Consider the following 14,474-nt stretch of genomic DNA (forward strand, 5'->3'; position numbering starts at 1 on the left):
TCATAAAACACCAGATTCAAGGACTTTTTAAAGCACCTTTTATTTTATATTAAGCAAAATAAAGATAGTAAAGGTGAGTTTGAAACTGGATCTGTAAAAAGTACCTGTTGTACCGGTTTCTATCATTATTGCAGTAATGTTAAGGCATATACCGACAACTAAAATCTAATTTAAGGGGCATTTTACTTTTTTATAATCCAATGAGGAGAGAGGGCTGGCGCAGTGTACGAAGTAGAGCGAGTTTGAACGAGAGATGCAGTTTGCAGCTTTCTTATTCCAGCTTTTAACATTTATTTCACACTGGTTTTATGTTTGAATCATTGATTAAAACATTAAAATATAGAGAGTAGGGATGTTAATTTACATAAATTCCCATAATAAATCTATTTAAATTAATTAATCATTAACCTTAACCTCGTAAATACGAAGCAGGGGGCACTACTAAGTTATCGTGTTACGTAAACCACTTGCTTATCCACCACAAAACTAGGTGTCTTCTTAGTGCTTAGAAGCTTGACTTTACTTTACAGCAGAATACAACCAGCATATTTGTTTCAGTAAGAGAACAAACTATATCAAGTATTTGTATGAAAAAGTGCAGCCGACGCATGTGTAAACAGTAAAAACACATGATGCTTTTGTGCCACGTTTTGGTTTGTAACAGTAAACCATAGTAGATCACATATCTTTATTTAGAGCAGGTGGTCTTGAACAAACACAACATAAGACAATGCGTAGATCACGGAATGACATGACATGCTGATTGGCTAAAAGCTATAGGACTTGCGGGATCCGATCGCATTGCGATCATGACGCAGTGTTTTCCAGTCATTTTGTGTTAAAGAAATAAATAATAAACTAGACTAACTGATATAGATTTCAAACATTATTAAAGACAAGCGTACAGTCAGTAATACATTAAGAACAAATAAGCAAATTAGCAAAAATAAACACACCTGAACAAAGTTCAGAAATTGAGAACAAATGTAAAATAACACTGCACAGTTTTCGTTTTATAAATAAAATGTAGATGAATCCTTATTAAAGTTGCAAAAGTTATTCAGTCAAGACCAGTGAGTGCTTTTCTTTTTCTCTTGTTCTTTGATTAATATTAATGACACACACGGCAACAGGTTCATTAGCCTGCTGTCACTTTAAGACCTAATGCACGGATTCAATACACTGTTACACGTTATCTTTCTCAACTGTATACGATCACTTAAGACATAACCGACTGTTGTTATAAGGATATTTTTACATAGTTTTTTTGTGTGTATTTGTCTGTTCAAATGAGAGGCGGCTTTTGTGTGTGCACTCTTGATGTGCCCATCACAGAAAACTACATGCAAGTGCCGAATCGCTGGAATGGTTTAACGCCACATTAAAATGCGCACACAGGAATCGATAAGCAGAATCAATATTTTAATTTTAAAACAATATTAATTTTATGTTTAAATTACCTTTATGATTATATAATCAGTAAAATCACTATAAAATCAGTAGCTAGTGCCACACTCTGTAAGTTTCTTTTTACAGGTCGGTGCCAATGGCCTCGTGGTCAGTGCGCCGACATGTAGCGCCTTTGCGCTCGAGCGGCCCGATTTCGAGTCCCGGTTCGTGGACCTTTCCCGATCCCATCCCTCGTCTCTCTCCCACCTCGTTTCCTGTCATCTCTCTACTGTCCTGTCACGATAAAAGGAAAATCACCAAAAAAACAATATACTGTACAAAAAAAAAAGTTTCTTTTTACAGGTTTAACCCCAATCTTGATGCTAATGAAAAATATTTGGCTTCATTTGGTGCATTCATTGTCAAAGTTGCTGCCTCCTGACACAGTTTTTAATGTTTTAATGTAAAAGATGCTTTATGGAAAAAAATAAAATAAAAGAATAAGAAGAATAAGAATAAGAATAAGAAGAAGAAGAAGAAGAAGAAGAAGAAGAAGAAATATAAATATTTTCATTTAATTGAAATTTGTATATTCTAAATATTCTATATATATATATATATATATATATATATAGTATTTTATGTTAAATAGAATATTTAGAATGTACAAATTTCAATTAAATTATTCACCACATTTTAACATGCTCTCCATAAGCTCATTTTCTATCTATCTTTATGAATTACAATGAAGTCACCAACTGAGAAACAGTCTGTCGTGTATGTGCCAGCTAAAACTCTTTATACCAACACCCCATTAGAGTTAATCTGGGAAATGCCTTCACTGTCAACTGTTTGTGTCATTTGTAGCTCTAGAATGAGTGGGACGATTCTATGTCCAGGTTTCGAGATAATATTCAGTTTCAAATGAATGCCTACAAATAGAGGAGTACTATGATGGACACACATCTATAGCCTACACATAAAAAATAATACCCACATCCACACTTAGCCATAGGCTATATTTGTACAAATACACACATTCAGCTCATTTTCAAGGATGGTTGTTTTAGAGCTGGATTTACACAATAAAAGGCATCATACGCCGGGATCCCATCCATATATTTTACAGAATATTGTATAAAAAATATTCAAATTAAATGTCTAAATGAAATAAATGTCAAAAAGAAATACAGATAGATAGACAGACAGACGGACAGATAGACAGACACAGAAAAACAATCCAGTCATGCCCTGTGCTCACCTTTACAGTAGAGTTATATGGGAACTTCTATTTCAAGAGGTGAGAAGAAAGTATTTTGTAGCAGACATGGTGAAGCCCCATGTGTTTCTATTCCTGAAACAGTGGAAGCAATTCTAAGCTCGGCCGGGATACACGCAGAAACGTCATGCCATTCACACCACAGACAAATGAGAGAACATGCTGTCCAGATTCATAAAGAGGGGAAATAAATGAATAAATCAAGAAGTATAGGAATGATTGTGTGAGAACATGAGGGAGTGATTGAGTGAAAAATAGGTGTGGTGAGCCGGGGACAGCTGTGGTGCAGGGTTAGATCTGGGACTCTGGGGTGAGGGGACAGAAATAGCTCACTTTAAGGAATGAGAAAGAAACTGGAGCATAGGTCCAATATCCATTAAATCTGAAATGTGGGGACTGTGTGTGTGTGTACGCACAAGCACCCAATAAGAGCGGGGTTCCTGAAAATAGCCCTTGGTTCCACTCTCATTTTCTGTGTTCACACATTCAATTTATTCTGGCCACACAAATCGCAGTGTGTAAATGGACACACACAAAGAGAGAGCATATAATAATGCCTCACGCCTATCAAACGTGCTGAGAGGGCATCTTAAAGCACACATGAAGAGGATATACTTGATTGGATCAGGTGCCTAGAGACCATTTGCAAGAGGCAAAGACAAGAGCAGAGTAAAAAAAAAAAGATTAAAAGTGATTTCCATTTCTGAGACTCTCATTGCATACGTCTTTGACACGGCTATGCGGCACATTTAACCACACATTTTCAAGATGAGGGAAGCTTTTTACTTCTGGCCAACTTCAAAGGGCCTGTCCCATTCAGAGCCCATTCACGATTTCTCCCATTGAGGGAGGCTAATTCCAAATTCTCCATTTAGAAAAAAGGAGGGAAGACTGTCCCGTTTCACCTCATCACTGAAACCGTTCATGTTTTCCAGGGAAATGGCAGCAAACCAGAAGGAGCTGCTTGGTGATGCAATGTTTTTTATCCTTTATTCAAGACTATGTAAATCAAAGCACATGGTGCTCATTTATTTTAAACCAAAATTATTTATAAAATACATTTGAGAAACTCTGAAAAGAATTCTATGTACTTTGAAAGCCCAGAATCAAACTGATTTACTGCTCAAAGACTAAAATATGTTTCAAAATGTTGTCTTTGAGATTAAACCTAAAGATAATGTAATGAGCAATCGTAGAAAATTCATTCAGACTCTCAAATTTAAAGGGATAATTACACTAAAAATTAAAATTCTCATTAAAATGCTTCTTTTTTTGGTCCATACAATAAAAGTCAATTGTTTAGGACCCCATTGACTTTCATTGTCTGGACAAAAACATTTTTCAAAACTTCTATGTTCCACAGAAGCAAGTCATACAGGTTTGAAACGACATGAGGGTGAGTAAATGATGAGATGTTTCATTGAGATGAGAACTATTGCTTTTTATGTTTTGCTATTAACATTCAAAAGAATAAAGATCAGAAACCAGAAGGATTGTCCAAGCTTTTAAGAGACATTTTTTGAACCACAAAGTCAGACAGATGCACTTCATTTGAAGCTGTTGGTACTATTTTTCGGCTCAGATTTGCACGATTTGACTCATTAAAGCAATGCAAATTTTATTCATTTAGACATGAAGATGTTTTCGCATAGACTTACATGTAAAAAAACAAGCATCACTTATCAAAAGAAGGTCAGGCTTTTGTTGTCCAAAATCTCTGTGATCAAAGACCGTTGCTTCAGAAATTCCCTCCTCAAGTATGGGAAGATTTACCAGACTGTCTTTTATGTTGATTAAGTGAATAATTAGGACCCTGTGAATTATTTATAATACATTTATTGACATGCATTTAACTTCTCATGAAATGCAGAAGCCCTCAATCCACAAACAGCAGAGGCCAGAATTGAAGCACAATACCTCTAATATCTGGGTCAGACTTAGCATCAAACTTTGCATAAGCCTAGACATATAACCATTATACAGTTTTCAACATTTTCTTATTACAAGGCATCAGTCTGCTTGCTTACAATCACAAAGAATTAGATGTCCCCTTTTCCATTTACAAGAGTTTGCTTCAATCAGCAGTTTACATTAATTGTCACACACACACACACACACACACACACACACAAACAATTTAACAATTTAATTCCTCTCTGCCTGAAAATAGTGGTGTGTATTTAGTGCAAGGTGTATTTTCAATTTATAAATTGAAATTCACCATACAATCAAAACCAAAGAGAAAATGTGAAAATAAAATTCACATTAAATACATTTTTGAAAAAAGACAAATTAGATGTGCAAATGACTTCTCCTTGAGCAATACTGACAAAGTTTTACAAGGATTTGGCTTGTTAGGGAGCTAAAACATTTATTACCATGTCTTCTACGGGAATATATTAATTTAATTGAGTTATACATCAGTAAATCCAAGTTGCTGAGATGTCAGTGCATGAAACAAATGTGTGTGCTTTAATCCTTTTGAGTATTTTCTTTAGGTAGCTATTTGTGTATTCGCTGATTCTCTAAAGAATAAGTGCTTAATTGCAGTGTACAGCAGAATTGAAAATCGGTCTTTCATCACTATATCAATCCCTTTTCCACACAGTGAGTATATTAAAGTAAATATGCTTCATGCAGAAAGAAAGGAGAAACAAGAGACATGCGAGTGAGCCAAAGAGAGAGAGAATGAGAGAGAGATGAGATTGTCAGAGTGTCACTGAGATAATATTCAATATACAGTATATAGTCCTAACACCTGCCACCAACCCTGAAGACGTTTGCTATTGAGATGTGGTTTCACTCTTCTGAAGCACCAAGAGGAGAGCCAGAAGACTGCATTTGTCTTTAGACTTGGATTATCATAGAGCAGATTAAATACTTTTCTTAATACTGATAACCAATGTAATTCTTGTAATCTTAAATATTAATGCAAATAGTATTACATAATTTAGAATAAACTGACAATAAATAATTAAATATGACAATGAAATATTCTGAGCTATGCATGCTGAATATCTCATTTGACATAATGAGTTTACTCAGGCTAGTGAATACAAGAAATAGCCTACATAAGATATATGAAACTTTTACATTTACTGTATATAATAGGAATGTTTCCACTCTGGCAATCCAGCATCGAACATGCCCACAAACGTAATTCATCTTAATTATCACATAATTGACAGATGTCTTTAAACACTGAGCTGCTGAGGACAATCTAATCCAATTGCACACATCCCTTTTTGTAAATTGCTAAATGAATCATGAAATTTGTAACAAAACTTTACATAAACATTTTGTGCAAATTATGCAACAGTTCGATCAGAAAGCACACTTAAAGTTAAACATGGACACACAGAAAATATAGAAGATATAAACTTGCAATTCTGACTTTTTTTCTCAGAATTGTGTGATAAAAGCTCGCAATTGCATGTTATAAAGACAGAATTGTGAGTTTATATAAAGTCACAATTAGCCTACCTTTTTTTTTTTTTAATTCAATGGCGGAAACAAGCTTCCATACTCCAGTGCCAACTGCTAAACGGGAAAAATCCAACACATTGCTGTAACTTGCAAAAACAGCAAATAAGCCTTTATTCTGAATTCCAAGCATACATACTTTTTTTCCTCTCCATTACCTAAAGATATATTCCTACGCACAACCCAAAAATTAGAATTCCAAGCTGGTATACTTTTATTTTTCTACGGAAACAAAATTGGTGATATACTGAAGAACTGAATACAAACCATGTGAAATTGGTGCAAAGTGCCAAAGCATCTGATTCATTACCAGTGTTCCATGATAACCAAACAAAGGCATCAGCAAATTAGATTAGCTCCAGTGCGATGACAGATTGATCCACATCAATCACAAACCTTCATTTGCTCTGAGGTATTTTCATTACATACGGAAGGTTGACAGTGTTGCTATGCTGGATAGCAGTGGCCTGCCAGCTATTGAACTCCCCCTATAGATAGATAGATAGATAGATAGATAGATAGATAGATAGATAGATAGATAGATAGATAGATAGATAGATAGATAGATAGATAGATAGATAGATAGATAGATAGATAGATAGATAGATAGATAGATAGATAGAGGATAGAAATATGTGACAGAATAGATAGATAGATAGATAGATAGATAGATAGATAGATAGATAGATAGATAGATAGATAGATAGATAGATAGATAGATAGATAGATAGATAGATAGATATAGATAGGATAGAAATATGTGACAGAATAGATAGATAGATAGATATATAGATATATAGATAGATAGATATAGATAGGATAGAAATATGTGACAGGATAGATAGATAGATAGATAGATAGATAGATAGATATATAGATATATAGATAGATAGATAGATATAGAATAGAAATATGTGACAGAATAGATAGATAGATAGATAGATAGATAGATAGATAGATAGATAGATAGATAGATAGATAGATAGATAGATAGATAGATAGATAGATAGATAGATAGATATAGATAGGATAGAAATATGTGACAGGATAGATAGATAGATAGATATATAGATAGATAGATAGATAGATAGATAGATAGCCGCCGCCACACACACACACACACACACACATATATACACTCACAAACATGCACAAATAGTGAAATATTCGTCACCTCAGTGCACTATTGGAATTTGGCAAACTACACCTCAGCAGAGCTGGACAAACATACAGCTGTTTACTCATCGCTGAGATAATCTCATTTGTAGGGCGGAGTCAAGAGTCTGTCCAACTCTTATAATCTTTAACTCCTCTGGTCAGTCACCTACACAGAGCACCTGCAGCTTAAACCACAGCTGCCCTCTAACCCAGAACATTCACTCAAAAACATTTACCTTGAAGCCAACACATACTGTGGGTTAAATATGCTCCATTGCTAAACCATGATCGATCTAAATTCCCACCATCACTGTTATGTAACTCAGCAATAGAATGTATTATGCAAAACACAACCACATCTCATACTTTTACCATTCAAATTCACAAGCAAAGAGTCGATGTTTACTATACACTATATACTTGCATGACTATCAAGGCTTTAAAACACAACTAAAATATTTCCAATGGTGACAAAACAAATAAAACATGTGACAATATTTTAATTTCTAGTTAATGTGGTATATTGGACATCATATGGAAAGCTTTGTACTTGTTCGTATGCATTTGTCTCACATAGCACAGGACAGGCTGTTATGTCTGATTCGTGAACAAATTACAGGTTTACTCATGGCAAATCTTTCCCTCGTTCTTCGCTCAGGAGCAGAAATAAATTCCAAACAGTTTCGCAACGGTATTCTGTTTGCGAACATTCGGATGCCGTACACTTCGGTTCTTTTGAATGGGTTCTTTTTAATGAATCACTCAAAAAGACTCAGCATCGAAACAGCATCGAACATGTTTGAATCAGACTAACTTAAACAGTGTATCATTTAGAACCGTGACTCTTTTTGTTTACATGAAAACCTGTGAAGTTGGCCATTTGTAACTCAAATGTGCGAGGTATCTGGTGTTATCCGCTTCCAGTGATTTTAGCTATACAAAAACAGTTGTTATTTTATTTTAATTTATTATCGTAATCATAAACACGTGTGGAGTTTGACTCTTTACTACTGTTTACTACTTTACTTTGCTATTCTTCTAGTTATTTATCTATGACTGTTGAATCAGAAGTCTCACACATTCACAGAAAATAGCTTCCTTCAGCATTGCAAAATATTACTTAAGGTTTGTGAGAATCCATTTACTGATTGGTTGTTCATTTTGTGTAATTAAAAAATAAACATTCACGAGTTTAGTTATTGTAATTAATTAATAATGGCTTTCTTAAAACATTTCATACTGTTCATACTGTACTTTACCATTTTTTTATTGTCTAACATATGAGGTCCAACTGTAAGGCTGAACGGACTAGGCCTTTGAGTGACATGCTGGAACCTAAACCATCTTAACAGTTTACTTTATTTATTACACAAAAACAATCAAGACCATTAGAGTGACAACATCAAACTGGAACAACTTCATATGAAATTCTTATAGAAAACACCCTAGTAGTTTATACAACTTAGCCTACAGTAAATCCTCACAGTCTACATATTAGAATGCAGGGGCACACAGACTTGTGTAAGTAAGAAACTCACTTAGTGAACTGAAGCAATTTTTAACCATATTTTTCAAGCAAATGAGTAATATGTCAACTAAAGGTCATTTGGCTCCTATTTTTTTTTTTTTTCATTTTAGGAGTCAATAGCTGCGTTTCCATAACCCTTCAAATTGCGCAAATTGAAATTTAAAATGGAAACGTCAATTTCGCAAAAACGCCCATTTATCGCAGAAAAGTTTTTACGCTCGCATGAGGTGGTTTTTCAGGCAATTCGAAAAAAGAATTTTTCGCAAAAATGCAATGAAAAGTTATTTCGCATTTACAAGTCACCTGCATGGCGTATGTAAAAGTCGATCATTCTTTAAAGATGGCGTGGTATGACTGGACAGAAGACAAGACAGTTTTTTATTAAACTCATAAAAAACAAAAGAATTACGGGAATACTGGATTCTAAACAACAAAGAAATGCCACAATTTATCAAGACCTCGAAGCAGATAGAAGGGAGAAACACCCAGACACACCTCATACGTGGCCGCTCCCAAGTATAAGGGGCTTTGCTTGGTCATTAATGCTTGGATTGCCTACATCTTCGATTGCAGTGGCTGTGATATACTTAAACCTACTGACATCTGTTGCCATGATTTTTGGAATGACTTATTGCGAGAAGAAAAAATGACATTTTAGTCGCATAACAACGCAGTCAATTTGCAATAATTTTTTATCGACATTTAGCAAATATCGCAAAAGTTTTGTGCAGATCTGTAATGGAAACCTAGCTACTGACACCGTAGTCATTTCTTTTGTCTGGAAGCCTGAATAGGACCAGTCCTCTGTGTTTCACAGCCAACACGAAAAGCACAGTTCTCTCTAATACTACACCTTTAGTGCTGAAAAACTGAATCAAGAACATAATGATCCACTCATTACTCTGTGAGTCATGACCGAGGGATGATTTCACCCCTGAGAACGCTAAACATAAGAAAGCACTGTCTGTGACCTATCTATACTGTACTATTGCTATAATACGAGCAGAAAATAGGTATATAACATCACTGACAATAATACAAAAAAGAAATTACATTACATACTGGGTACATTACTATACTGCCAGCAGAGATCTCTTAGGAGCTTTCCCTCTCATAAAGCAACTACCATGGTCCCAAGTGTGCAGGAAAGCTTTATTACCTATTAGCTAACATCTCTGAGCAAAATATCACAGCAAAGGTAATCTTTATCATGCAAACAATTGATACGTTTTTGATTCATGTGAAACGCTATGCTGGTAATGCAAGGCATGTGCAAGTTGTAAGTGATTTGTGGGCAAGCAATAAAGCATTACACTTGAGAGGCCGACAGCACTTATTGCACACCACGTGATGTAATTTTTATTTTAGCTGCTAGACCTCAACAGTTCGAACTGACAATATACTTCCACATGAGCAGAGTACCTGTCGTTATCAAAAAAGACGGCGAAGTTAGTTGGTTCAGCGCACTGCAAGAAAAAGCTCTATGAAGCAGTGAATTTCTGAGAAGACGAAAATGCTTTAGAGAATCAATCCCATAGGTCACAGAACTCATTTCAAAAGGGACAATGTATCAGATAAACTCAAAATCTGCTTAAAAAAGAGCTTTCAAGTCTTTTTGTTCACTATTTCAGTCTTTTCAACAACTAATTCAATTAGTAGAAGACAAAATAAATATTTCCTGTGTATTTTTCTCTTAAAAAGACCTCATCGTCTCTTTCCTCCCCCCATCTATCCATCCCACGGGTACCTTAAGCAGGCGCACAGACGGAAGGAAGGCTGCATGACACAGTTTCCGTATGGTCCAGTTGAGTGGCCGAGGAGCATCCAGCTGGTTCGTCGCTCCTGGCCGGACGTTCCCGCCATCCGGAAAAGGGCCCCACATTGGGGCTGCGATGCACGAGTGGTCTCTGTCCGAAATCCTCTTAACTCATTAAGCATGACCCTCCTCAGCTCCTGCCGCAAAGCCGCGCAACCTGTTTCCCGCGACACGGAGCCCTTCACCTGCACCCCCTCCCTGCCCTCCCTCCCCTCCCCACAGATCCACAGGAACGGGAAAACACCTTCAGACCATACAGGGTGTCCGGGTCTACTTCCACTGGCCACGCAGACCCAACAGTGCCAGAGATGACGGGGAGCATGCGGTCTGAATGAGTGGAAAGAAGCAAAGAGAAGAGGAGAGAAGAGTGGAAAACAGTAGCTGTGATGTAGAGCAGCAGAGCGGCACTGTCTTGAAGAACCCGGAGAGAGAGAGAGAGAGAGAGAGAGAGAGAGAGAGTGAGAGAGAGAGAGAGAGTGAGAGAGAGAGCGAGAGAGAGAGTGAGAGAGAGAGAGAGAGAGAGAGAGAGAGCGAGAGAGAGGAGCAAAGAAAATACATGGATGGAAGCAACATGAATGATAGTACGTACTGACAAAGAGAAGGAAAAACAAAAGATTCAGGAAATCATGCTGTAGAATGAGGTTGAGAGTTGCTGCGAAGGCAAAGCACTGGAATTGATGAGGAATAATGGAAAGCAGATGGGAAAAATGATACATTTTGATCTTTGCATTTTACCACTACATCTTTCTCTTGTTTTAGGTCTTTTGGATCACAAATGAAAAACTGAGAGGAAAGATTTCCCCGATTCCCTCCCAATGTCTTCTATTTATACTCCTCTGACCTGTTCTCCTCTATTCCCTCTCTTTTCTCTTCCTCTGTAGCCCCCTCCTACTCCTCCATCCTTGCACACTCCATCCTTTCCAAACATGACGCATTGACCATCGAAAGGATAATGGAGTGGGGGGGGGGGGGGGAGAGAGAGAGAGAGAGAGAGAGAGAGAGAGAGAGAGAGAAAGCGCAACACTGGATTGAACTGCTCCCTTCCATTGGATGGGTTTAATAATCCAGTGTTTATTATACGGTCTTATATGCCCTTGTCTCTGAAAACGTGTCAGGGAAAAAAAATCTCCCTTAGGGAGAAGTGTTTAAACAAATAAATGGTGCAGTAGAAATGGAGAGAATGCAGTAGAAGAGTTGGCCATTGCACTGCAGTCACTAGGTCGGCATCCCTGCGGAGCAGATCGTAATAATGAATCTCAGCAATCAATCCCCACTCTTCACAGGCATCACCTGGCCATGCAGATGTGAGAGATGTCACAGAGACCTGGATGGAATACTAAGTACTGCACCGAGTGGGAAGCTCCTCCTCTTCCTGCTTCCCCCTTGGATGCGGGGTTCTCCTGTCACTCAAGGTATCCTGAGACGGTGAGAAGATTATGCAACTCTTCAAGGAAAGGTGTGTATCCATAGCAACCTCCGTTTACCAGTGTCAGTGGGAGATTGGGTTTAATGTGCAGGTATGTGGAAAGAGGATTGTACTCCAATCAGATCTGACAACTTGAGCGAGAAGCTCCCAGAGATACAGATATTAGTGAGTCGGATTTTAACAGAGAGAGCATGAAGACACTGCTTATCATATATTATGTGACAGCAATAAACATATGCCATGTGTATGGTCGTTCTAGTATGCAGTACATGTTTATGTCCCAACGTTTGTCTTAACACTAGAACGGCCATGGCGGTCATTTTGACCGTTTAGAATTTTATATCTGCAATAACTTGGTTGAAAAAATAAATACAATCCTGCTGGCACCTGACTTTTCCTAAAAGTGTCTGTATTTTCATTTAAAATGTGTTTCATATAAATTACACATAAGGCAAAAAAACAAATGAACATATTTACCTATTTCGGCCATAGGCGGTCATATTGACCGCACTGAATTCCGCGGTATTATTATAGGCTATACTAATATACACAACAATAAAATGTGGTAAAAAATACACTAAACATATTCAACAACATATCATTAAATGTAATGATATTCAGAACAGAACAAGAATGAAAAAAATAACTATAAACAAGCCAAAATGAAATAGGCTACTTTATAAGCGAAAGTGAAAGTAAGCGGCGTTGGGCTCACATAACTCTCTAATTAGAATCAAAATGTTTCAACATTTGCGATGTATTTGAATGGTAAACTATTCTTTATTATAGGCTTTGTACTTCACTCATGTTCCAGTATCGACAGAAAAAATCATCCTCTTCACACGCGCAAAATGGTACGAATTGTAGGCTACTGACAAACAGAGCAGTGGAATTTTTATATGTTAGGTTGACTATTTTATTATTATATTTTATTATAGCTATAATGAACAGGCTGCAATGTCAAGATTGCAATGCTGGAATATGGTTGGTGTGTGTGTGTGTGTGTGTGTGTGTCGGCGGTCGCGGGCGCGATCGAACAGAAACATGAAAACATAGGCTATACGCCGTCATTTTGTTCAGGACATCTACGGATATTATTTATTTATAAATGTATAATTAAACTTGTTTAAATGTACAGTTTGGTGTTGTTTTGTTTTTAAAAGACATCCTAATACAATAAATGCATTAATCTCTCAATTGGGTATTTATCATTAAAGATATAGCCTAGTTTGGAATCTAGCGGTCAAAATGACCGCTTGCGGCAGTTCTAGTAGTTATGGAATTCTGGCACTTCTAGTGTTAATAGAAAAAGTATTAAAAATGGAAATCAATGTTATAATAAAGTGAACAATGGGGTGATTTTATAAATGTTCATTTATTAAATAAAATGTATTAAATTTCACTATTTTGATATTATTTTTTGCCAGAATCAATCTTCCAATACACTAAAAGCTTCTATAAAAAAATAAATAAAAAAAAATTTCTAAATTCACCTTCCTGATCAATGTCTTTATATCCATCCTATTAGGTTCCATCCTGTTGATTGAAGCTGTAATTAATAAAAGTTTAAATTAAAAATTTTCATTTTATTAAATTTCCTTACTAATTGCCATCTTAACAAACACACACCATAAGCATATTCATATAAAAAAATAAATATAAAAAAGGTACTGCACAACAGGTTCAATAAATTTTTTTTTTTTTTTGTCAATCCTTAAACAGAATAATCATAGTGCAGCTGAGATTTAGGATCAAATTAATTGCTTCTGTATATACTGAAAAAAATAAATAAATAATATATATATATATATAAACAGTTGATGACATTTATGGATGTGACCAGACAAACTATTCCACATGCCAAACTCCTGAACATGCCAAACTCATGAGAAACTCATCAGAAAGGTGATAAGTGAGTGTAGCTTATAGGGTAAAAGTCAACCACTTAACCATCAGCATTTATTTTAACTTCAGCATGCATCACACAATCAGGACCAGGTCTTCATTATACACACACACACACACACACACACACACACACACACACACACACACACACACACACACACACACACACACACACACACACACACACACACACACACACACACACACACACACACACACACACAAACAAGAAGTTCACAACAGAATCTAATTAGCCTACTTCTTGACCTACACACAAAAGCAATCACATACTGCTAGTTTACATGTCACTACCTTCTCGCTGCAAAACAATGGTATGGAAAATATGTTCCACAGTATATTTGTGTATTTTAATCAGTTTATGTGTATGCATGCCAATATATTTGAACGTGCGAGTACATGTAAGGTGTTGGATATCCTCAGACATACACCCACAAGAATTGATTCATCTGCCAGTTTCAGGGCAGAT

At 36.3% G+C, this 14,474-nt stretch overlaps 1 protein-coding gene across 9 annotated transcripts in view; it reads right to left on the reverse strand.

Annotated features, from left to right (window-relative positions):
• Positions 1 to 14,474, reverse strand: part of trpm3 (transient receptor potential cation channel, subfamily M, member 3) — a 148,211-nt gene that overhangs the window by 109,422 nt on the left and 24,315 nt on the right. For 8 of the 9 annotated variants that reach the window (XM_079870645.1, XM_079870643.1, XM_079870639.1 and 5 more), the window contains exon 1: positions 10,585 to 10,993. The exons of the other annotated variant lie outside the window; for it this stretch is intronic. In XM_079870645.1, coding sequence (XP_079726771.1) covers positions 10,585 to 10,719 — 135 coding nt within the window. In that variant the 5' untranslated portion in view covers positions 10,720 to 10,993. Of the gene's footprint in view, positions 1 to 10,584; positions 10,994 to 14,474 lie in introns of those variants that run through there. 9 annotated transcript variants of the gene reach the window in all.

The sequence above is a fragment of the Squalius cephalus genome (assembly GCF_949319135.1).
Source record: "Squalius cephalus genome assembly, chromosome: 5".
Lineage (NCBI taxonomy): Eukaryota > Metazoa > Chordata > Actinopteri > Cypriniformes > Leuciscidae > Squalius > Squalius cephalus.